Source organism: Panthera onca, chromosome E3, assembly GCF_046562875.1.
Source record: "Panthera onca isolate mPanOnc1 chromosome E3, mPanOnc1 haplotype 2, whole genome shotgun sequence".
Classification (NCBI taxonomy): Eukaryota; Metazoa; Chordata; class Mammalia; order Carnivora; family Felidae; genus Panthera; species Panthera onca.
This window is the reverse complement of record NC_138354.1, coordinates 17598972-17621145: the sequence shown is the minus strand read 5'-3', so window position 1 is coordinate 17621145 and position 22174 is coordinate 17598972. Positions and strand designations below refer to the sequence as shown.

The following is a 22174-nucleotide window of genomic DNA, read 5'->3' as shown; positions in this document are numbered from 1 at the left end:
CTTCCTACTTAAGGAAGACCTGGTAGCCAAGGAGAGCATGTGTGGGTAAGAGACAAAGGTAAGATGTTCTCTGTCCTTGCTTCGAGCTCACCACCCCATATCCTTTCCTAGGTCTTCCCAGGCCTCCTGCTCTTCTCCTTCCATATATTCTCCCTGGGGAATGCTGTCTATTTCCTGGACGGTAACTACCTCTCTTTCTTGAGAATGCTCAAATTGGCCAGCTCCTGTCTCAATTCATTCATTCATCAAGTGTTCTTTGAGTACGTACTGTGGCAGGTTCTATACCAAGTGCAAGGAGACCATAGGGAACCAAGCAAACATGCTTCTTGACCTCTTGGAGCTGAAGTCTAGTAGAGGAGACAGATGACAAACAAGTACACAAGTGACATGTGTAATGAACTAATGGAGACTTTCCTGATGGTTTAAGTGAAGTTCACTCTTCCCCCTTGTTTCCATCCGCAGCACCTCCCTAGTCCCTCATAGCGCTTATCTAATGCAAATAGGTGTTTATTTGTTGCTTGTTTATGTCTGTTTCTGAAACTTGAATACAAGCTCCTGAGAGCTATCTGTCAGATTACACATTTGTTTTGCTTACCATTGTCTCTCCAGTTTCTAGAATGCTATCTAGCATGTGGTAGGTGCTTAATAAATGTTTGTTAATGAAGGAAAGAATGAAGAAGAAAGGAAAGGAGGGAAGGTGAAAAGGGGGAAAAAACAGAACTAAGTTGGGGAAGGGATTACTTTAACCAGATAGTCCCTGTGAATATGTAATGTGTAAGTTGAGACTTGGAAGGTTGACAAAAGAAAACAGTCAGGCAAAGAGCTTAAGGAGAGCATTTAGGGGAGAGGAAACAGTAAGACCAGGAGGTAGGAAAGAGTTTGGCATATTGAAAGAAAGGAAAGAAGGCCATATGGCTGGATTAGAGAGAGGAAGGGGGAGAGTAGTAGAAGGTGAGATCAAATAGGAAATAGGTACCATATCATGAAGGGTCTTGTGGGCCACAGGACAGCAGATAGATTTTAAGTGCCTATAATCCCAATATGCCCAACACTTGCACCTGGATTTCTCTCAGGCACTTCAAATTCATCACCCCTTGAGGCAGACACTGTGGATGCCCTGCCCATATCCACTTGAACCACTATGTACACAGTTCCCAGACACCTAGTCTCCCCAGCTGCTCCCTGAGTTTCTCTCTGAGGGTGCTCTCTGAGATAACAAGTGTGCTCCTGCACCCAGCAGGCCTTAAGTAGGAGGGGGAGGTTCTGTAAACTTAGAGACAGGAATTGATAAATACTCTAGCTCCCTGGCTCTGAGGGGTCAGTTCTGAGGTGTGTTCTCCACATGTATCTCAAAGAGTCCTCATTGGGATTGTTCACAGTGGTAGCCTTTTAGTCATCATTCCCTTTATTGGTTTTTCTTTTTCTTTGTCTCACTTCCCTACTCCTTCATAGTCCTTCCTGGGATCACCTCCTCAGGAAAACCCTTGCCCTAAATTCTCATCTTAGGGTCTGCTTTTGAAGGGACCTAAACTAAAGCATTCCTTAAATATAACTCATATCCCCCTAAAATATTGTTTTCTGTTCTCTATCTCAGGCATGAACCCAACTGTCATAATCAGACATCCAAATCTGGTCAATTCTTCTAGAAAGGCAGAGATACTGATATTTATCAACATCTTCCCTTCTTATAGTCAGCCCTGTGCTGAGCAATGGGACTCTAGGGATGAATCTGATCATTTCCTGCTTGTGAGTAGTCTCTAGTCTGCTGGGAAGACAGACCTGGACCCATGTGAGGACAACACAATGTGCTCAGAACTGTATCAGAAAAGTCAGAGAAGTCTTTCCTGAAGAGTTGACATGGACTGGGTACTGAAGGCTACCACTTGAGAGTTAGGAGTGAGCCATTTGGGAGGCAAGAAGGCACTCTAAGCAGAAAGCACAGCTTAGGCAAAAGTTTGGTTGTGTGAAAATACATGGGCTGGGCAGGGCAAGGGAGGTGGAGGGAAATATGATTTCACTCTAGGTTTGGTATAGAGGACCAAGGGGAGGGGTGGTCAGGAGTCAGGGTGTGGCAGGCCTTGAACATCAGGCTAAAGAGTTCCTACTTCCTTCCTAGTATGATGGGGAACTGGGAAGGGTTTCTAAGCAGGGGAGTGACACTGTCAGATTTGGGTTTGAAAGTGATCCCTCTGGATTAGTCAGAATCAGGAGATTGGCTCAGCCCTACTCCCTAGATCAAGGCTGAAGGGTGAGCAATTTTAGGGGATGAAAGGAGAGATTTTGAGTCTGGGGCACTGGGGCAGGGGTGGGAGCTAAGGCCCAGGAAAGAGTGCTCCTGAACTTGAAAGTGACCAACTCCACTAGATGAGCTTTCGGCCTTGATGTGACCTGACTCAGCTAAATGAAGCTGGGGAGGGGAGAAAAGACCTGGGGGAGTTGTCAGCTCACTGCTCCTGAGGTAACCATTAATCCCTCTCCTGGGGAAATCCAGGGGCTGGTCCCTAGAGGGACAGATCCTAGGCAGAATGGAGGAACACATGGAGGCAGGCTCCGCACCAGGACTGGGAAACCAGAGGGTCCTAATTAACAACCTTGCTGACATCCTGGTCATTGCTGCTTATTTCCTGCTGGTCATTGGTGTCGGCTTGTGGGTGAGAAATTAGGGTGCTTCTGGGGGTCAGGATTCTGGGCCTGGGGGAAAAGTCTCAGGCAGACCCTATGTTCAGCAGGGGCAGGATACTTGGATCTTTGAGGGAGACACCTGGGGCTGAGGGGCAAGCAAGTCTTTTGATAGCCTCAGGAAGGCGCAGCCAACACTCATTCCTTGTCTTCCCACCTTTGGATTGGGCTATTTGAAGGGGTCAGTGGATTTCCATCAGGGACAGCATTCTAAATGAGGTCTCTGTTCCCCTGTCTACATATCTGACCAGAAGCCTATTCATGACTCAAGGTCTCAGGAAAAGTCAGGTCAAATCCAGCCACACTTAAATGTGGGTGTTTGGGCACTAGGTTGGGGCCTGGGTTGCTCTGGGTGCCTTGGAGGAGGTTGGGGCAGGGGGTTGGGTGGGAACCATCAAAAGAGCCCAGGACTGGTTAATCTTCAGCCTGAAACAAGGCTGAGGAATGTGTTGAGAAGGCTAATGAGGTCCAAAGATGTGCCCTGAACCCAAGTCTCCTCCCACTCCTGTCCCTCAGTCCATGTGCAGAACCAACAGAGGCACCGTTGGTGGCTACTTCCTCGCGGGACGAAGCATGGTGTGGTGGCCGGTGAGAGAGGCTGTGCCATGGAGTGGGAGGAGGCCTAGAGAAGCAACCTAGTTCACCCCCACCTCTGGCCATCTAGGTCGGGGCCTCTCTCTTTGCCAGCAACATCGGCAGTGGCCACTTTGTGGGCCTCGCAGGGACTGGTGCTGCAAGCGGCTTGGCTGTGGCTGGATTTGAGTGGAATGTGAGACCCCCCCTTTTTTGCCAATAACCTCCACCCCAGTGGGAGCCCCTGGAACTGTCACATCTGCTCCAAGCACGGGGGATATAAGACTGGATGTGGGACTTCCCAGTAGTGGGGTGTGGTTGGGCTTTGAGTGAGGGTCGCACATCTTGCTTGGAGGCAGGGGAACGTTGGAGATGACCACTTTCAGGGCAGGGGTAGGTCTTGCTCCTGACTTGCTGTCTAAGCCTCGACCAGCTACTACCCTCTGTGGCCTTGAGTTACTCCTCTCTGAAGTAGGGTGAAGAGCCTTAAAGATAGTGAAGTCCTTATTCTGATACTCTCTTGAATCTGTGGCCTGTGAGGATCTCTGGACCAAATTAAAGCCCCCTGCAGAAGTGGGAAGGAGACAAAGCTCTGGGACTGAGGCTTGTCTTTGAGGGTTGGGGAGACCAGGGCTTCCTGGAGGAGGAGGCCTCTAAGCAGAGTCTTGAGGGACAGAAAGTTTGCGTGGGTGAAGAGAAGAGGGGAAGTCGCCCTTCCTGGCAGAGGCTGAGATCAGGCTGAGGAGTCTATGGTTGGATTAATGTGCTGGGGGGTGGGGGGATAGGACCCATCTTAGGAAGAACTGGCCTGGGAGGATTGGCAGGGCTCTAGTTAAAGGCCCAAGAAGGTGTCAAGACCCTGTCCCTTAATGTCCAGGGCCCAGGGCCCAGGGACATCCTCTGCAGTTGTATCCTCTGAGCCCCCATTTGGACCTTTCCTTGGTGTAGCACATTCAGGAAGAGGTCTCTTAGACTCTAAGGGGAGGGCTAACTCAAGGAAGGATCTCAGTCATTCTCAGCTGTCATGCTGTGCCCGCAGGCGCTGTTCGTGGTGCTATTGCTCGGCTGGCTCTTCGCGCCCGTGTACCTGACTGCGGGTGTTATTACCATGCCACAGTACCTGCGCAAGCGCTTCGGAGGCCATCGTATTCGCCTCTACCTGTCAGTGCTCTCGCTTTTTCTGTACATCTTCACCAAGATTTCGGTGCGCACTCATGGAGGGGCCCTGGAAGGGCGGGATTCACGGAGTGGAGGTCTCTAGAAAGCCCTGGAAGGGGCGGGACCAAGGAAAAATCGCTGTAAGAACCATGATGGAGGTAGGGTCTGGAAGGAGTAGGCTTTGGGGCTGGGGCCACAATAGGTGGGACCTGGGAGGCCAGACCTTCGAAAAATGAGAGAACCTCTGAAGCGTGGCCACGTAGGGTCATGGTCTGGAAAGGAGATAGACCTGGATCCCTTGCCCTGGTTCCCGGGTCCTGACCTGTGCAATCACTCCTTCCCCCAAGGTGGACATGTTCTCCGGGGCAGTATTCATTCAACAGGCTCTGGGCTGGAACATCTATGCCTCCGTCATTGCCCTTCTGGGCATCACCATGATCTACACTGTGACAGGTTGCTGTGGCAGGGGCTTAGGGAAGGAATGGGCTGGGGAGATGTGCTGGGAGCGTCACTAAAGCACATTCGGCTCACTAAGCCCTGCCTCCTGATGCCCGGGTACATGAGCCTGAAGAATGGGCCATTTCTTTGAAATTTGCTCTCCAGGAAGGGGCACAGTTTTCAAATTTGCACAAAGACACCATATGTACGCAGGGCAGCCTATTTGGGCTGTCTCCACTAACACAGACCCTTTACAGGAGGGCTGGCAGCGCTGATGTACACGGATACTCTGCAGACTTTCGTCATTCTTGGCGGGGCCTTCGTCCTCATGGGTTACGGTACGGAGCTCAACCAGTGGGGGAGGGGCATGGAGGTTGCAAGTTGCAGAGTTCTCCACCTGGGAGCAGAGGCAGCGCATGTCTCCAGCATGTGGGTCCTAGGGAGGGCCTTGGCGTGGGCCCCAGGTCCCCTGACAGCCTTGCCCTCACAGCCTTCCACGAGGTGGGCGGGTATTCGGGGCTTTTCGACAAATACTTGGGGGCAATGACGTCGCTGACGGTTTCTGAGGATCCGGCTGTGGGCAACATCTCGAGTTCCTGCTATCGACCCCGGCCCGACTCCTACCACCTGCTCCGGGACGCTGTGACAGGGGACTTGCCGTGGCCTGCACTGCTCCTGGGTCTTACCATCGTCTCAGGCTGGTACTGGTGCAGCGACCAGGTGCGGGGTCAGGGCTTTAGCCGGGAGCTAGGCCTGGGCAGAACCAGAACCGCTGTGAGCAGGGCTGAGATGGGTGGAGCCAGAACACATCTGTGGGAGCCCCACTGCGTGGTCTGAGGGGTCGGGAACTTGGCCAGGATGGAGTTAAACCAGTGCCACTGGGATCCAAAGAATTTGGGTCTGTAAGTGAAAGCGAATTGCCAGCAAGTGAATTGCTGAGCCAGAGGCAGGCCTGAATTAGGGCAACCAGTTAAGGCAAAGCCTGAGGGGCAGGGAATCCAGGATTGGTCACAGATTGTTGAACGGACCTTGCCCCAGGTCATTGTGCAGCGCTGTCTGGCCGGGAAGAACCTGACTCACATCAAGGCGGGCTGCATACTGTGCGGCTACTTGAAGCTGATGCCCATGTTCCTCATGGTCATGCCGGGCATGATCAGCCGCATTCTTTATCCAGGTAACGTCTGCAACCCCACCCCCATCAAGTGTCCTGTGCCCCATCCAGCCCCTTTCTTGTTGCATGCATTCAAGTGCCTGTTTCCCATTTCTGTTACCGTCCTTTGATTTGGGAATCCAGTCACCCAGTCCCACCTCCCACGAGGGGTCCCATCTCTCTTCCACTAGGATCTCCCATCCCCACTTCAGGGATCCGAGTTCCCAGACAAGGTCCCGTTCTAGCCATGTCACGCTCTCTTGCCTGCAGATGAGGTGGCGTGTGTGGTGCCCGAGGTGTGTAAGCGTGTGTGCGGTACCGAGGTGGGCTGCTCCAACATTGCCTACCCGCGGCTGGTCGTGAAACTCATGCCCAATGGTGAGGGCAGTCGCACTGCAGAGATTGCCACTGGGAGGAGTGACCCCTTGCCAAGCCCGCACCCTCCTGGGGACACGTTGGTGGCCCTGGACTCACAGTTACAATTGGCCCGCAGGTTTGCGTGGACTCATGCTGGCGGTCATGCTGGCTGCGCTCATGTCCTCACTGGCCTCCATCTTTAACAGCAGCAGCACACTTTTCACCATGGATATCTACATGCGCCTGCGGCCCCATGCAGGGGACCGTGAGCTGCTGCTAGTAGGACGGTGCGGCCTGGGTTTCCCCCAGGTCCTGCCCAACAAATCAGCCTTGGGGTGGGGGCAGAGAACACTCGGAGGATTGGGGGAGATGGGGGTCCTGGGTGTAATCTGCTGATGGCCACCCACTGCAGGCTCTGGGTGGTGTTTATTGTGGCTGTGTCAGTGGCCTGGCTACCCGTGGTGCAGGCAGCGCAGGGAGGGCAGCTCTTTGATTACATCCAGGCAGTGTCCAGCTACCTGGCGCCACCTGTGTCTGCTGTCTTTGTGCTGGCGCTCTTTGTGCCCCGTGTCAATGAGAAGGTGAGCCTATGTGTAGGTTGTGAGCTTGGGTCAGAACTGGGGACACCTGGAAGAGGCTGACATTCTCTCCCCTGGCAGGGTGCCTTCTGGGGACTGATTGGGGGCCTGTTTATGGGTCTGGCACGCCTTATTCCCGAGTTCTCCTTTGGCTCGGGCAGCTGTGTACGACCCTCCACGTGCCCAGCACTCTTCTGCCGTGTGCACTACCTCTACTTTGCCATTGTGCTCTTCGTCTGCTCTGGCCTCCTCATCCTTGTAGTATCACTGTGCACAGCACCTATCCCACGCAAGCATGTAAGTGCCAGTTTCTGGATGGGTACCAAACATGCACCATGTGTGTGAGTGTAGCCCTCTCTACCCCTAGTCTGCCAGTCCACTTCCAGGAATGCCCAGTGGGGAAGACCTGAATTTCTATGCTGAGGGTTCATTAAGGGTAGGCTGGGAGTCCAGTTGGAAGTTGCATTTGTAAAGCAAGAACAATGTTTTATTTAAATGACATTTATTTGAGGTGGTCTGGGGGGAGGTGGCTTGAAGACTGTCCCACAAAGTCCCTGGCATGGCCTGTGGAACTCAAAACACAGGATCTGACTGGTGGCTGAGAGGGGCAGAGTACCATTTTGAAGGCCCACAAAGAGTTTGGTCTTATGCTGTTGCAGGGCAGATGTCCCAGGGTAGGGTTGATTGGGGGCCAGGACAAAAGAGCTGGGCAGAAGGATAGGCTGGTAGAGAAGGGGGGAAAGGCAACAGGAGGAAACTATGTGGACAAATATCCACGGGAAGGTACACTGTTAGCAGGACTAGAAGACCAGGGTCTAAAGTACTACAATTTGAATGTAGAGAGGGACCTGGGTTGATGAAGCAGGGGGTGAGCAGGGCCAAGAACTTTAAACACACAGTTGAAAGGCCTAGGTTTAGTATGAGGGCAAAGGGCAGCCATGGAAAGTTGGGTTTGAGTGAACGGAGTCTGGATTAAGTATATAGGCTGGACAGAGGGTGCTAAGGGGGTACCAGGTGGACAAGAGACTTCAGGGTCTGGGGTGGGGGAACAGCACTTTCACTTGGTCCCCACTCCCTTCCCCAGCTCCACCGCCTGGTTTTCAGTCTACGGCACAGCAAGGAGCAGCGGGAGGACCTGGATGCTGATGAGCTAGAAGGTTCAACTTCACCCCCTGTACAGAATGGGTGTCCTGAACATGCAGTGGAGATGGAGGGTAAGGCACTGCTTCAGGAGGCGGGGCTAAGGACTAGGGGAGCCAGGTTTCCTCAAATTAACTGTAGGGTGTCAATTTTCCCTAGAGCCCCAGTCCCCAACACCGGGCCTGTTCCGCCGGTGCCTGCTCTGGTTCTGTGGAATGAGCAGGAGTGGGGCAGGTAGTCCCCCAGCCCCTACCCAGGAGGAAGTGGCTGCAGCAGCCAGGCGGCTGGAGGACATCAGTGAGGACTCGAGTTGGGCCCGTGTGGTCAACTTCAATGCCCTGCTAATGATGGCCGTGGCCACATTCCTCTGGGGCTTTTATGCCTGAGGCCAACCGTGTTGGACACCATGAGCCACTGCCAGGGCAGGGCTCAGCTTCACAATGAATGGGAGTGGGGAGCCTGCAGTGGTGAGAAGGGAGTAGGGCAGGGAGAGGGAGGGGGAAGGCCCTGGTTCCCTTTCTCTCCACTGCCAGGGGCCCAGTCTACCTGACTGGCAGTCATAGCCCATGAGGCCTTGGCCAAACTGCCACAGCAGTTCTCCTAAGCAAAAATAAAGCTGCTGTTCCCACATTGTGCTGTGGCCAAAGTGTGCTTGCTTCAGGCTCCTGTCCTGAGACCTGGGTGGGCCTCCACCTCACAAGACCTTCTTTTCTGGAGACAGAAGCCATGTGGCTCTCCACTCATCCACCTCTAGCTGGTGCTTCTCAGTCTTCCAGCCTGCATCCTGCAGTCCTAGGGAGAGGTCATAAGGGTGCTGCTGGGACTGCTGGAGAGAAGACTCCAGGCTGACCCGGGGGAGAGTGGTAAGGAGTGGCACAAGCCAGGTACATGCTCTGTGCACTGCCCAGGCTCTACCAGCCTCTGCGGGGTAGTTTCTGGCACGAAACGGGGCTAAAACCTCATCTGGCTGCAGCATGAAGTCACTGAGTTAGTATATGGAAAAATGCTGGAATGGAGTAGGTGCTAAATGAAAGATCATCATCATTTGTGAGCCTCCCCCCAGTTCTTCAATGCCAATTGGGATTATACAAATTGCTAACATGACACAGCCTCTGGGACCATTCTACCTCCCTACCCTACTGATGGGGAAATGAGGTCCAGACTTAAGATCACAGAGAGAATCCAGGTCCTCCACCTCAAAGCTAGAGGGTGGGGATAGCGTTAGGCAGAGCCTCTGGGGAGGAGGCCTCGGAAGCCAAGGAGCCATGGGGCTTACAAGTGTTACCTTTCAAGAACTTTGGGAATAGCTTGTCCAACACTTGGTGTGTGTCCCTGACGATGACCCAGTTGTCTTTCTCAGGACCTGGAGGGGGGTGCAGACCCAGAAGTTCTCAGGTCCCCAAGTGGAAGAGTCCTTCCTCTCTCTATGCCTCTTTGAGCCATCAACAGTCTACACTGTGAGGTGCTTACCTGCCCGTACTTGGTTCCTCAGTTCCTCCAGCCCTCTTGGGAGGGGCCCATCTCCCTGCAGGGCTTCAAGCACCAGCCCGTGTGTAGCGGCCCTTAGGATGGTTTCAGGGCCTGCCATCTGGCTCAAAACAACTTGCACCTGGTCTGGAGAAACCCAAGACAGACTGGTGCTAGGGAAGGGCCACCTCCCAAAACATTCTCAAACTAACCACCTTGTTTTATCCTTGTCTGCCCTGAGGCCTTGGCCTGCATGGATGGAGGCTATCTTTCACCCTTTTCTCTTCCAACTTCTCTCCTGTTGTTCCCAATGTCTGGCCAAACTGAAATGCCCAATTTCCAAATACAACTTTATAGCAGCTCACGAGGTGGGTTTATCTTGCATGTCCAACAAGAAGAAGCATCTTTTAGCACACAACCAGCAGACCAGTAAACTCCAATACTTGTTTCCTCAACAGGTGACTCCGGATGGGAGAGAATAGTTCTCCAGGGGTAACCAAAGGTCATAATCTTATTTGAGTATGTTGCAATCTACAAAGTGCTTTACTTAATTGCCTTTCTCATAAAAACACACAGGCAAGTAAAGCAAGTACACAGGGACAAAGTGCATTTCATTGAGGCTTGCAGCTATAGTTTGAATTCACCAAGTTTTAGTCTAGAGCTCCCTCCAGGATACCAGGCAGCCTCTAAACTGTTCAGGGCTTGAGGCTCTGGAGCTGGTGGAATGAGAAGTTGACCTCAGAAGGGTGAATCTAATTCTGGAAGAGCACGGCACACTTACTTTGTGACAGGTCCCAGTGAAGGAGGTAGGGCTCTTGGTGTCCCTCAACCAGCTGTTGCAGGTCAAAAACACTGAGGGAAAGAAGAGAGTGAAGGGTGGGAGGAGGAGAAAGAAAAGCAGGAGTAACCATCCAGTCAACTGAACTGTCCTTACCTCATCTGTCCTTCACCTACTTCCCATCTCTCAGCCGTTACCCACGTACCCCATATCTATCTTTTTCTTCCTGCATCTAACAAATATATCCCTTGTATTTGCTGTTACAACCCTGCTCCCCTCAAGCATCCATGCTGACCCCAAGTCTGCTCAGTAGAAATAAAGAAACTAGAATAGAGAGGTGAGGCCCTATCAGGGGAGGCCAGAGTGTAACTGTAATAAAGAGCATGTGCGGGGAGGATGGGAGGGCAGTACTGATGGGTGGGAGACACTGAGCCACTTACCTGGAGGTCAAGCGGTGTAGGGGGACCCCCAGGGATAGAGACTGAGACGGCCAAAAACCTGTGGGAAGCTGGATGTCAGGAGTCAGGATGCCCAGACAGGGGGAGAGACTGGGAGACAGTACTTGAGACTAAGGGGGTGGATCACCTGTCCACAGTGGCTCCATCTGATTAGCTGAAGTGGGGCCAAGTACCTCTCCCCTCTGAAGGAAGTGCTTCAGGACCAGCCGGAGTCGGCCTTCATTCAAGGTCTCTATGACAAGGGCTCGGACTGCCCGGTAATTGGCGTAGATGTGAAGGGCAGTGAGGAAGAAGAAACAACCAAGGCTGAAGCTGGGGTGAGAGAGTGAGGTGGTCAACAGGGACAGAGACCCAGCTGGGCACCTCTTCCCTGCCCTTGATCCCGGCTTACCCAGGGCAATCTGACACGAGGGGAAGCATCAAGAGGCTGACCAGGAGCCCTGCCAGGTTTACCAGTGTCTCCTATAAAAGGCAGAGGGGTTGGAAATTAGAGGTCTTCCTTCCAGGCCAGGCTGCATATCCTTGAGTGCCTTTCATCACATTCCTCCCTGCTCCAGAACATCCCAGGGCTCCCTACACTGATGAGGGTGCCTTAGTAAGTTTTTAATGTTTTTGTTGAGTGGGTTGTCATTTAAGATACGAGATGCTTCTCTGTCCAGGTACATACAATATCCTTGGAACATGTCTTCTTTGTTTTGCAAGAGTCACCAGAGTAGTCCTACGCTCAGGCAACTGAATGTCCACAGAATAGGGAAGTACTTTTATTTGGTGGCTTAAAAAGATTGATCCCCCTCAGACCCTTGGTATGCAAAAACTGGGAGGCACATCTGCAAAAGGGTCAAGGAACCATCCAGGAAGGCTCAAGATCCAAACCTCTTCTCTTGAGAATCAATGTTATTAGAACCCTCTGCTGGCTTGAGATAGTCTGACTGAGCTCACCCAAGGGTGACAAACATCTGCCCTTAAGTCATCATGAGGGAGGAAGAGTCTGGTTTGGTGGCCCTGACTAGTGGGGTCCAAGGGAGAGCTGGTCTTGAAGCTGGGAGAGCTCTTCTTACCCAGGTCTCCTGGCAAGGGGGCAGGCTGTGGAAATAAGGCAGTGGTTGTCATGGTAAATAAGAGATGAGACCTTGGTTGCACAGGAGCAGGAAGACCTCTTCTCCATCAGGTGGGAACAGTCATTTCCAGTGGCCACATCAAGTGGCAATAAAGCAACATCAGCAGAAAGCAGGGGCCTGCTACAGGGCTGAGCACATGTCCTGAGTTGCCCCTGAGATGTGTTCCTGCCTCTGCAGACTGAGGAAGCCCTGGGACTTGGAAAATACAGTTTGGGGACATGGGGAGAGCTGGGGGTTAGAAAGAGAGGTGAGAGACAGCAGACATGAAGCTGGGAGATCCTGAAGTGCAGGACACAGGTTATACTTATTTCTCTCTTCCTAACAACCTATGGAAGAGACAGCAGGGAAGAATTGGTTCAACCATTTCCTGAGAGAAGGGATGTGCCCAAAGGTACCCAGGGTCACTGAACCTCTGACTTATTTCCTCTTTAGAAGCCAATGAGTACCTCCTGTATGAGGCCACTGTAAGGATTTAATGAGTTCATATAAATGACATACTTGGCACATGGTTAGTGCTTAATAAATATTAGCTCGTGTTAATATTTTTAGTTGTGTTAATATTATTGAAAGGAGTTAGTTTTAAATTTAAAATTTTTCTATTTAGAAACTGAACAAAACAATTTAGTAGTACTGGACAGAACAGAGATTTCTAAATTGCTTCACTGTCAAAGAAAACTGTGTCACACTACTAACCTGGGCCTCACTTTCCTCTTCTGTAAAACAGAGATAATAATAGTATCTGCCTCATGGGGTTTGTGAGAATTAAACAGTGCAATGCACATAAGCACTTAGCACAGGGGTTTGGGGGGATCCAATACCTGTTGAATTCAGCCTTAGGGGTGTCCCCACCTCTACTTGAGGGTGCTCTGGTCTGATGAGGGGCTGGACCAGAAAGGCCTACAATACTGTCAAGTGGAGACCCCCGGCCAATGACCCCAGCCATCTCATATGCTGAGCACTTTTTGACTTGCCAAGTGCTTTAACATATGGGACACATGACCAGACATCCTCCTCTCAGTTTGGGGCTATGGCTTAGAGAGGGTGAAGGTCAGGGCAAGGGCCCACTCTTGGCCACACAGGGAGAAAGGAGGGGCTGAGATGATCAGCTTGGGCTTTTTGCCACTAGAACTCATGCCATCAATTTGAGTCAAGAGCAGGGACTTCTTCCTGTGTCTCCCCTATCTACCCTCAGGAGCACTTAGGTACATCTCTCCATATTCCCAAATAATGGTCTAACCTGCCTCCCCGCTCCAACTCCCAACCCCAATTCCAGCTACTCACCTGACTGCTATCCTTGGCTGACACATCAGCCATGTTGTTTCTCCGGGCCTGGTGCATGGTCAGGGCAGCCCGAGTGGCCCCACCAGCCACACTCACAATGCACTAGGTGGGGAAAGGGAGAGTGAAGGTCAGAATGGCCATGTGTTATGGCAACATACGCACCTCTATGGCTGAGCTGAGTAAATGACCCAAACCAGTTTGAGAAAACCAGGCGCCAGGTGACCAAACAGCAAAATTCTGAATGCTGTCCTTAGTGTCTTGTTTTCATCCCCATACTTCCACTAGGTCCCCCTCCCCTCTTATTCCTGGAGAAAACTAAAGCTCTGCCTGCCGTATCTCCCTATGACCCAGTCCCAAGGAACTCCCATTTCTTTCCCCAAGGTGGAGGCCCACAGACTGTTCTTAGCTCAGAACTTCCCCAGCCTGCAACTCCTACTTTGGCTGCACCCACCCCTCTGCTAAGCTCCCAGGCCCAGTCTGGTTTCCAACTTTGTGCTTACATTCTGCCTATAACAAATTCCTCTCCTCCTGTCCCAGAGGAGGACTAGTCAAGTCTTCCAGGCCAGTTCAAAACCCACAATGATGGTCCTGACCTCCCAGTGTACCTGGACCTCAATCCCTGAGATCTAAGATGGTAGAACTCATCAATGAGGGTCACTGATCACGGTCATCCATCTTATTATTTATCAAATCTCTTTTAGATGCCAGACACAGATTTAGTGCTGTGACATAACTTAGATATAACCCTTGTTCTCATGAAATCTACAAATCAATAGACAATAAACAAGTTGTCATGCAGGCAGAAGAAATGTTCAAAGAGGAATGTGGTACAAATTGAGGCTGGAGTGACCTGATCACGTGGAATCTTGCAAACCTTGTTAAAGTCTTTATCCTAGGACCCACGAGTCAGGGAAGTGAACTTACTGGATTTCCATTCTTAAAAGGATTATGGGCTGCTCTGAGAAGTAACTGAAGAGGGCAGAATGGAAGCAGGGAGACTACCTAGGAAGCAACCACGCTTTTCCAGCAATAAGGAACCACCAGGTGACACACAGGTGGAGTGGATGGGTTAGAGAGATTTAGGAAGGAAAAATAACAGAACTGAATAGAGGTTTAGCTGAGGGGGATAGCGGGCCAGGAAGACAGGCATGGATGACAACCAGCCTTCTGGATGGTGTACCTGGGGGACAGAGGTATTAGTCACGGAGACCAGAACTCTAGAAAGGGTGGGGGTGGTCAGAGAAAGTTCATGGCCCTATTCTACTCCTTTATTTGACAGATGAAGAGACTGAGGCCCTAAGGGCAGAATATAGTACCTAACTTGAAACAGATGGCAGAGCTCGCAATTGTTGGTTCACAGCTGCAAGCAATGGTTTTCTCTGGTGTTTCCTGTTCTGGGGTTGGAAGGGGTGCTCAGGGCAGCATGCCTGGGCCAGTTACTGGTACCTGGGCTAAATGTACTCCACACAAAGAACTGTTGTATCTGAAATGTCACCATGGAGAAGCACTGCTCTAAAGTGATTGTGAACAGATAGGTGCGCTTTTGAGATGGATCTTAACATGTCTTCTTGAGTCACTGCTCTGTGCCAGGTACTTAACCTTTGGTGAAGACAGGCTAAGCTCTTACTGAACTTTGCTATGCTCCAGTTTTCTCATTTGGATGCAGCCAACCTGAAGGAATTGTAAGGGTGAGCAGCTTGGCAGAGGAAGAGCTCACATTCACCCCATGTCACCCTCCAGCCTTACCATTCACTTTGTGTTTTGTCTTGCCACTGAACCATGACCCACACTATTCCTTCTGCTCAAAAACATCCACCGTTTACCTTAAACCCATTCTTCAGGACCCAGGCCCAGGCCAAGGTCTTCCTGCATCTCTTGACTAGGCCAGAACTTCTGCTCAACCCTCTTGCAGCCCCCTACACTTCTCATCTGGAATACCTGTAGCTATAATTCTATAAATAGTTGTTTAATTATGTGCAACTTTCTTCAAAGAAGATATGGGAGGGCCCTGGGGCGCCAGGGTGGCTCAGTCAGTTAAGCGTCTGACTTTGGCTCAGGTCATGATCTTGCAGTTTGTGAGTTCAAGCCCCAGGTTGGGCTCTGTGCTGACAGCGCGGAGCCTGGAGTCTGCTTCCCCTCCCCTGTTTGGGCTGTCTCTCTCAAAAATAAATAAAAATTAAAAAAAAAAAAAAAAGAAAAAGAAAGGGGAGGTCCTATATTCCATGCCAAACATGCAGTACATACTCAATAAATATTTTACTGAAAGAATGAAAGAGCCTGGGAGCTGATCCCAAGATGTTGACACTGGACCACACTTTCTATATTTCAGCTCAGAGCTCCCTCACCAATCCTGTGACTTCAGACACTGTCTTAGAATATGTGAGGCACTAGAAGCTACCTGGCTGGAGTATCAGAAAATACGGTTGAGTCCGAGTAGAAAACTCTGAACTTTTCCACTTTTCAACAAGTGTTTTGAACACAGGGCCCAGGCTGGGCTCACCTGTGGGCCCACAGTAAGCCCACACATCACCACCAAGGCAGGTATAGGGGTGCCCCAGAGGTGGGTACCTTGGCCAGGTTGCTGGTACAGATGGTAATGGTGAAAAAGATTGGATAAATGGGAGCCATAATCTCGAGGAACATAGCTACATCGTTGAGGATATCAGCAAAAAGCCTGGGGGGGAAGGGATCAGAGGTTAGAGATCAGAGGTAAGAGACCTTCACAATAGAAGACTTCCCTCCCTTCGGTCTCAGCCCCTCCTTACCTCCATTGCTTGGCATTGCAGTCCAGTTTACTCCTGTTGGGGAGGAGAGGTTGGTTTGCAATTTGGATATAAGGAGAAAACACATCCTGTGGGCAATGCAGGCCATCCTTAGTCTGAGGTAAGGTCTGAAGGCTCAGCAAAATCCATACCCCAGGCAGACATCTATCCCAACACCTTATCACTGCTGCCTGAAATACCATTAGCTGGGAGAACCTTCAGTGGTCACTTAGTGTTGCCCCTTTACTAACACATGATACATCTAGGAAAAAAACTGATTTGTCTTGTGGTTGCTCCTCACCCTCTTCCCCTCCTCTAAGAGGTCATCCCTGGGTCCCTCTTCCATCTCCCCGCCCCCCCTTCTTCCCACATGGTCAAGGGTATCCAGCAAGAAGTCCACATAGTTTGGACTGGTAAACAACTACATTTAGTGTAACTCCAGCTCAGAGAGGGGGACATGACTTCCCTCAGATCACATGGAAAGCGGGATCCAAAAGAAAAAAAAAGAAAAAGAAAAAGGCCAAGAGAAAGAGGCAGGCTCTGACATCCAGGCCTAGGACATTTCTATCACATGAGAAGATGGATACCTCTTCTGCCAGGCAGAGGGACTCCCTGGCCTGTGCACAAACACTCTTCTCCAAGAGTCCAGTGGCAGGGGATGTTGCAGCCCTCAGACCAGCTCAGAATTTAGCCCTGTTCTTACTTTGAAATCTGGAAGGAAAGGGAACACTCCTAGGTGGGGTATGGGACACACAAGAGGAACTCCTGAGGGAATAAATGGCAAAGGCAGGACTAAAACTGTGGGCCTGGTCTATGGCTCTGCCCAATAAAGCAGCTTGATGCTATTAGTTATAAGCTGTGCGACTTGGGTAAGTGACTTCCCTTTTTAGGTCTGCTTTGCATCTGTAAAATGTACATATTCAATCCTTTCTACAAAGCTGTTCTAAGGATTAGAGATGATATATACAGAGCTTGTGAGGCATGGAGCTGTTAACAGCAGCTAGTGTTTTCTGAGCGCTTACTATGTGCCACAATATGGTATGCACTTTGCATAAGCTATCTCACTGAACAAATTGTAGGTATTGTCTGCCTAGGATTATTGGCAGATAATAAATCACTCCTAAGGTTGCCCAATACTGGCTTGAGGAGGAAGCAGGCAGCATAAGATCCTTAAACTCTTCTAGATAAATGGGAAGTCTGACTCGATGTGGGACAAGGATCTTGATTACTTGCCCAAGTCCACTCCCTACCAGGCTCAACAAAGTCCAATCAGGTATCTGAGCCACCAAAGTGGCTTCTGGAGTAAAATCATTCCTTTTGAATTAAGCACTATCCTGTTCAGGCTTCTCTTTCAACAAGCAGAGGACATTTAGAGCCTTGTGGCTGTATTTTTCCATGATGGGCAGCAGAGTGGCATATCAGTGCTCTTGAAGGCAGATCTGATCATAGCAATGGCTCTGTGGCTTCACTGGTAGGGTGATTCCCCTGGACTGGATACTCATGAAGGACTCCTTTGCTCTGATAAAGTAATTCCTAAGTCTCCCCTCCCCTTGAAACTGGTAGGAGAAAGGCGGAGCTGAAAATACAGCCAGGGATGAGACAGACATGACCCCTGCCTGGGGAGAGTGGCCAGACCAGGAGACAAACTCACCCTTTCCACCAGGCAAAGATGATGCGGCCCAACATGCCAGTTGAATCTGGGGGAGAGAAGCACTGGTAAGGAACAAGGGAGAGCCTTGGGGGCTGTTGAGCCTGGCAGACCCTGGCACTGAAACAGATGATTCACCTTGGGTCACTGCTCTAGGAGCTCAGTTTGGTACAATAAATATTGGATAGACAGAGCTGTATGATGGGGTCAGAAGTGTCTAGACTTAGTAGTTCCTCAGTATGTACCCAAGAGAACTATGCACCCATGCATGCCAAGACACGGACCAGAAACTTTCTTTGCATAAACGGCAAAAAACTGGGAATAACACAAATGCTCACTGACAGCAGAATACACAGATAGATTCTAGTACATTCCCTCAGTGGCACAGTAGACAGCAGGGAAAATCTACCACTCATATCAAAATGGAGGAATCCTAGTAATATAATCTTGAATGAAAAAGTAAGCCATGAAGACTACATAGAACAAAATACACTTTTCATAAGGCTTTAAAACTAAGCAATACAGTATTTTGGTATATATATCTATATGGAACACCTATTAAAAAAAAAAAAGGAAAAGCAAGAAATCTTGTGTGGAAAGTTGAGAGGTTTTTGTTGATATTCTAGTTCTTAGGCTGGGCAATAGGTTCACAGGTGAGTTTTAATTTAAATTTTAATTGATACTCATTAGAGTATAAATTTTAAAAACGGGACTTGAACTGCAGGTTGATGACAAAGAGCTGGGGGCATGGGGTAGAGGGAGAGGCTTCCTCAGGCTAAAGAGAGTCAGAGAAGTCTCTAGAATCAGCCAGACCTTCATTTGAACAATAAATGCTTACTGGCTACTTACTTTCTGCCAGACACTATGTGAGGTAAGGGGAATACCAGTGACTCAGAAGGTCATGGTTCTGGACTCAAAATCCAGTGTAAAAGGAAAACAATCAGTATGAAAAACAATGATTTAGACCAAGGATCAGTTAACTGTGGTCTGTAGTCTTCTACTCCCTGTTTTATAAATAAAGTTTTATTGGAACATAGGTGTGACCACTCATTTACAGACCGTCTATGGCTGTTTTTGTGACATGTAGCAGAATTATTTGCTGTGACTGAAACTATAGAGCTTACAATGTGTAAAATATTTATCATCGCATCCTTTACAGCGTTTGCCAACCCCTGATTCACACCCTTTATACTGAGAGTAGCACTCAGTAAGTTCAGGAGGGGGATCACAAAGGACTGTTTGAGAACCAAACAATTGGGAAGGCCTCATACAGTGGACAGAGGACTCTTACCTTGTTTGGAATTGAAGGCATGGACCCTTAAGTGGCAAATGCAAGGAGAAGAGAAACTAAGCTGTGAGGAGGGTTGGAAGTCTCCTACAATATATAAAGGTGGGGACCATAAGATAGCCTTCCCCATTCTCCACTGGAAAAGACGTACTCACCTCTTGCCACAACATCTATCCTTCGGCAGTGAGGCCTTCTACGTAGACAGCTTTATCCAACCCTGGGCTTGAGGAACACCACTAAACACTCTGGTGGACACCTGAAATCCCTACTTCTTTCAACCTTCAAAACAATCCTATGAACTTCCAAGAGAGCACTCCCTTTCACAGATGAAGCAACTGAAGCTCCAGGAAGATAGTCAATAAAAACGGGACATTTTACAAGAAAATCTGCATTTCCTGCTTTTTTGGAAGAACCTGAAGACATGGCAATACTGAGCCTGCCTTTCATTACTACCGCAACTGGCTGGGGCTAAGCAGTGGCTACCTCAGAGGAGGCATGTGTACAACACATTTCTCATCAGGTCTGCTCTGCTCCTACATTTCTGTCCCCTTTGTGTCCCTGGAAATAATACCCACCAGGTGGCTTTACAGGCTTCCTCCTTCTATCACTTATCTTACCCTCTTCCTTTCAAGTATATTTTATGCTCCACAAAATTTTTATTGTTCTACTTAAGATTCTTGTATTGGATCAACTTAGTGACTCTGAACATGCTCAGATTATTTTTACTTGTTGAGGGAGCTCACTGGGCCAGATTCTCTTTTTCTTCCTTCTGACTGCACACTCACATCCCAATAAGGTGTATGTCCTGCATACAAGGGCCACTGGGTAGAAAGGGGGCGTATTCTACCTTCCATCAACAGTCTGCAGGGCCCTTGTCAGAATCTGGAAGTTGGCACTAGGATGTAATAATGACACATACCTTCCTATTATCTCAAAGTCAACACTGTCCACTAGACTAGGAAACTTAATTCCTACTTGCCTCAGTTACAATTAGTTGAGCTGTATGATCTAGAAATTTTTGAGCAGCAGTAAGGGATCAGCTGTCTACAAATTGTACAAGGCTCCACTCTCAATCCCACTGGCAAAAGTCAGTGGTAGTTAAGAGTGGGACACAGGAGTCCATTGGTGTGGGTCCAAATCCTGGCCCTACATTAACTTAGGCCAAGTGGCTAAACCTCTCTGTGCTTCAGTTTAATGAAAGCTTGTTTTGATACCAACAGCAGGCTTTAAGAAGTGGATATTTCTGCATATCTTAAAGTGATCTCATTTTTTTTTTTTTTTTTTTTTTTTTAGTAACTTTAAGACATACATAGGCAACATGTTGGCAAAAAGAGTAGGGTACTTAGAAGTGACATGAAAACATCAACTACTGAATTCCAAACACCCAGCCTATAGCAGAGCAACAGAAAAAGTCCAAATTAAGCACACACTCTGGTTCAAATCCATCTCCTATAAGTTACTGGCTGTGACCCTAGCCAAGTTACTTTTTTCGTGCCTTAGTTTATCTGTAAAATGGGGATAATGACAATACCTATCTCAGAGCTACTGCAAAGTCAGTACACTTAATGACTGGCAAATAATAAACACTGTGTCAACTATTATTATTAAAAGAAGAGGTAGCTACAACAAGCCACAGATTACCACTTCTCCACTGTCAGAGAAAGGGCTTCTTTCAAGAGGTGACTCACATTTGGCCACTTTGCTCAGTCTTAATGGTAAGGATGCAAGCATGGGCTTCCTGATCCTCTAGAAGATCCATGGAGGCTCACCAGAGATGTGGCCAGGCTCATGCTGAAAAAGGGCCTTCCCTTGGGTCTGATTTAAGTTCCCATTGGGAATAGTAATAAAAGACAAGAGACAGTGGAGACAGCCACAAATCCTTTTCTTCTCTACTTCACTCTCTAGGTGGCATGGTACCAAACCATATGCTTTACTTTTCATTAGTGGTTTTTAAAAATGCTGTACACATCCAACAGACGGTTATAATAATTATACCATCATCTAGTATTCCAAGAGTTTCCAAAATGCCTTTCATTCTTCCCAGAACCTCCTCTTTCCTACTCAGGACTATTACAAAATTGCTTTTTTTCTAGAACAAATTTCCCACACTTCTGGAAGCTGTTGGTTTTATTCAATAACCATAGTCTTATGCAGCTCTACACAAAGACTAGGGGTAAAGGAGGGGAACGATTAATTTAGCGATTCAAGCTCCAGGTGATTTAGGGACTCTGAACAATATGTATAGGGAACTGAGTGTGGCTGCAAAGCTGGTGCTCAGGATGAGAGCATTCTGGTGGTGGGCGACTAATTTTCGTTGAATAAAGCAATAAAAATATTTATAATTAACCCAGCTGAATTTTGTTTTTTAACAGGGCACAAGGCACTGTTCTAGGAACTGGGGAGAGTTGGCTCCCAGATCCAATCAGGCACGAGTCCGGAAATATACACATCACAGCCCAGTACTAGAGGCAAGACCACTGGGATGGGGAAAGGAGGGGCTGGGCTTCCCAGTCAGGGCAAAAAGAGGCCAGAGAGGTGGCAAGGCTGACAGCAGTGACAGGCGAGGCCCCAGGGGCCCAGCTCACCTTTCACCAACCAGGTGGCAGTGGCAGCTGAAACAGAAGCTTTTGCGTTCCCCACCCCTATGCCCAGCAAGACTGCGTGGGTGGCGAGGGAGCCTGAGAGGCTGGAAGCAAAGGCCTGGAGAAGAAAAAAAGGTGGGGTGAGGAGTGTGCGCAGGAGCACGATGGCCTAAATTCTATTTATCATCAGCTCTTCCAGATGTGTGAACTGGAACTTGTCACAGTCCCGCTCTCGGCCTCAGTCTCCAATCTCTAAATGGGGAGACAGAGGTGGCCCGCATTGCCTCCCTCACCCGTGGATATAGGCTCCCCCCGACCCCAGTCGGCCGGGCTGACCTGCACGGAATCCCATAACTGGTAGGGCAGATAGTCCGGGCTGACGCTATCGGGGAAGCCCTGAGGCAGGAACACGGCTATGAGGCTGGAGAGAGGTGGTGAAGCAGTGCCGAGAGCACCCCCTGCGCCGCCAGCCAGTCTTTGGGGTTTCGCTGTAAAGGCCCCGGAGAAATCCCACCAGCGCCACCCCCAAGCTTCCCACTGCAGACTCCCGTCGGCGGCGGCGAAACAGCCCCGCGCCGCCCCGGAACCGAACTGTTCACAGCACAGTGGGCGATTAAGATTCGTGGCGTCAGCCATCTCGCAGCTCTTCCTTCAGGCCCGCTAGACAGGAAACGTGGCAGGACTACATTTCCGGCTTGGCTACGGCGGCTGTAGAGGTG

At 49.6% G+C, this 22174-nt stretch overlaps 2 protein-coding genes across 7 annotated transcripts; one reads left to right on the top strand and one right to left on the bottom strand.

Moving 5' to 3' along the window:
* The first annotated feature begins 1318 nt into the window (after positions 1 to 1318).
* SLC5A2 (solute carrier family 5 member 2) lies at positions 1319 to 8459 on the top strand. The gene is made up of 14 exons (XM_060649081.3): positions 1319 to 2651; positions 3196 to 3267; positions 3344 to 3448; positions 4292 to 4456; positions 4758 to 4863; positions 5106 to 5186; positions 5339 to 5568; positions 5887 to 6022; positions 6269 to 6376; positions 6492 to 6642; positions 6768 to 6936; positions 7015 to 7230; positions 8018 to 8147; positions 8233 to 8459. The coding sequence occupies exons 1-14, from the start codon at positions 2526 to 2528 to the stop codon at positions 8457 to 8459; spliced, it is 2022 nt and encodes a 673-aa protein (XP_060505064.1). The 5' UTR covers positions 1319 to 2525.
* Positions 7419 to 22157, bottom strand: RUSF1 (RUS family member 1). Of its 6 annotated transcripts, none has more exons than XM_060649083.3 (13): positions 21792 to 22150; positions 21459 to 21573; positions 17589 to 17634; positions 15941 to 15973; positions 15744 to 15849; positions 13176 to 13277; positions 11168 to 11238; positions 10904 to 11088; positions 10759 to 10816; positions 10322 to 10392; positions 9544 to 9687; positions 9359 to 9436; positions 7419 to 8865 (listed from the first exon to the last, which is right to left on the bottom strand). In XM_060649083.3, exons 1-13 carry the CDS (start codon positions 22089 to 22091, stop codon positions 8768 to 8770), a joined length of 1407 nt encoding a protein of 468 aa, XP_060505066.1. In that variant the 5' UTR covers positions 22092 to 22150; the 3' UTR covers positions 7419 to 8767. The 6 variants fall into 6 exon arrangements, with proteins under 6 accessions (XP_060505066.1, XP_060505070.1, XP_060505068.1 ...); XM_060649087.3 differs by having other exon boundaries at positions 15941 to 16026; positions 21792 to 21927; XM_060649085.3 differs by lacking the exon at positions 13176 to 13277 and having other exon boundaries at positions 21792 to 22157.
* Positions 22158 to 22174: the final 17 nt, after the last annotated feature.

Coding starts and splice junctions, on each gene's coding strand:
- SLC5A2 (XM_060649081.3), top strand. CDS start 2,526: ATGGAGGAACACATGGAGGCAGGCTCCGCACCAGGACTGGGAAACCAG. Junction 2,652..3,195: donor TCATTGGTGTCGGCTTGTGG/GTGAGAAATTAG, acceptor CCTGTCCCTCAG/TCCATGTGCAGAACCAACAG. Junction 8,148..8,232: donor ACATGCAGTGGAGATGGAGG/GTAAGGCACTGC, acceptor AATTTTCCCTAG/AGCCCCAGTCCCCAACACCG.
- RUSF1 (XM_060649083.3), bottom strand. CDS start 22,091: ATGGCTGACGCCACGAATCTTAATCGCCCACTGTGCTGTGAACAGTTC. Junction 15,974..17,588: donor ATCTTTGCCTGGTGGAAAGG/GTGAGTTTGTCT, acceptor CCTCCCCAACAG/GAGTAAACTGGACTGCAATG. Junction 11,239..13,175: donor CAGCCAAGGATAGCAGTCAG/GTGAGTAGCTGG, acceptor TGCCTTTTATAG/GAGACACTGGTAAACCTGGC.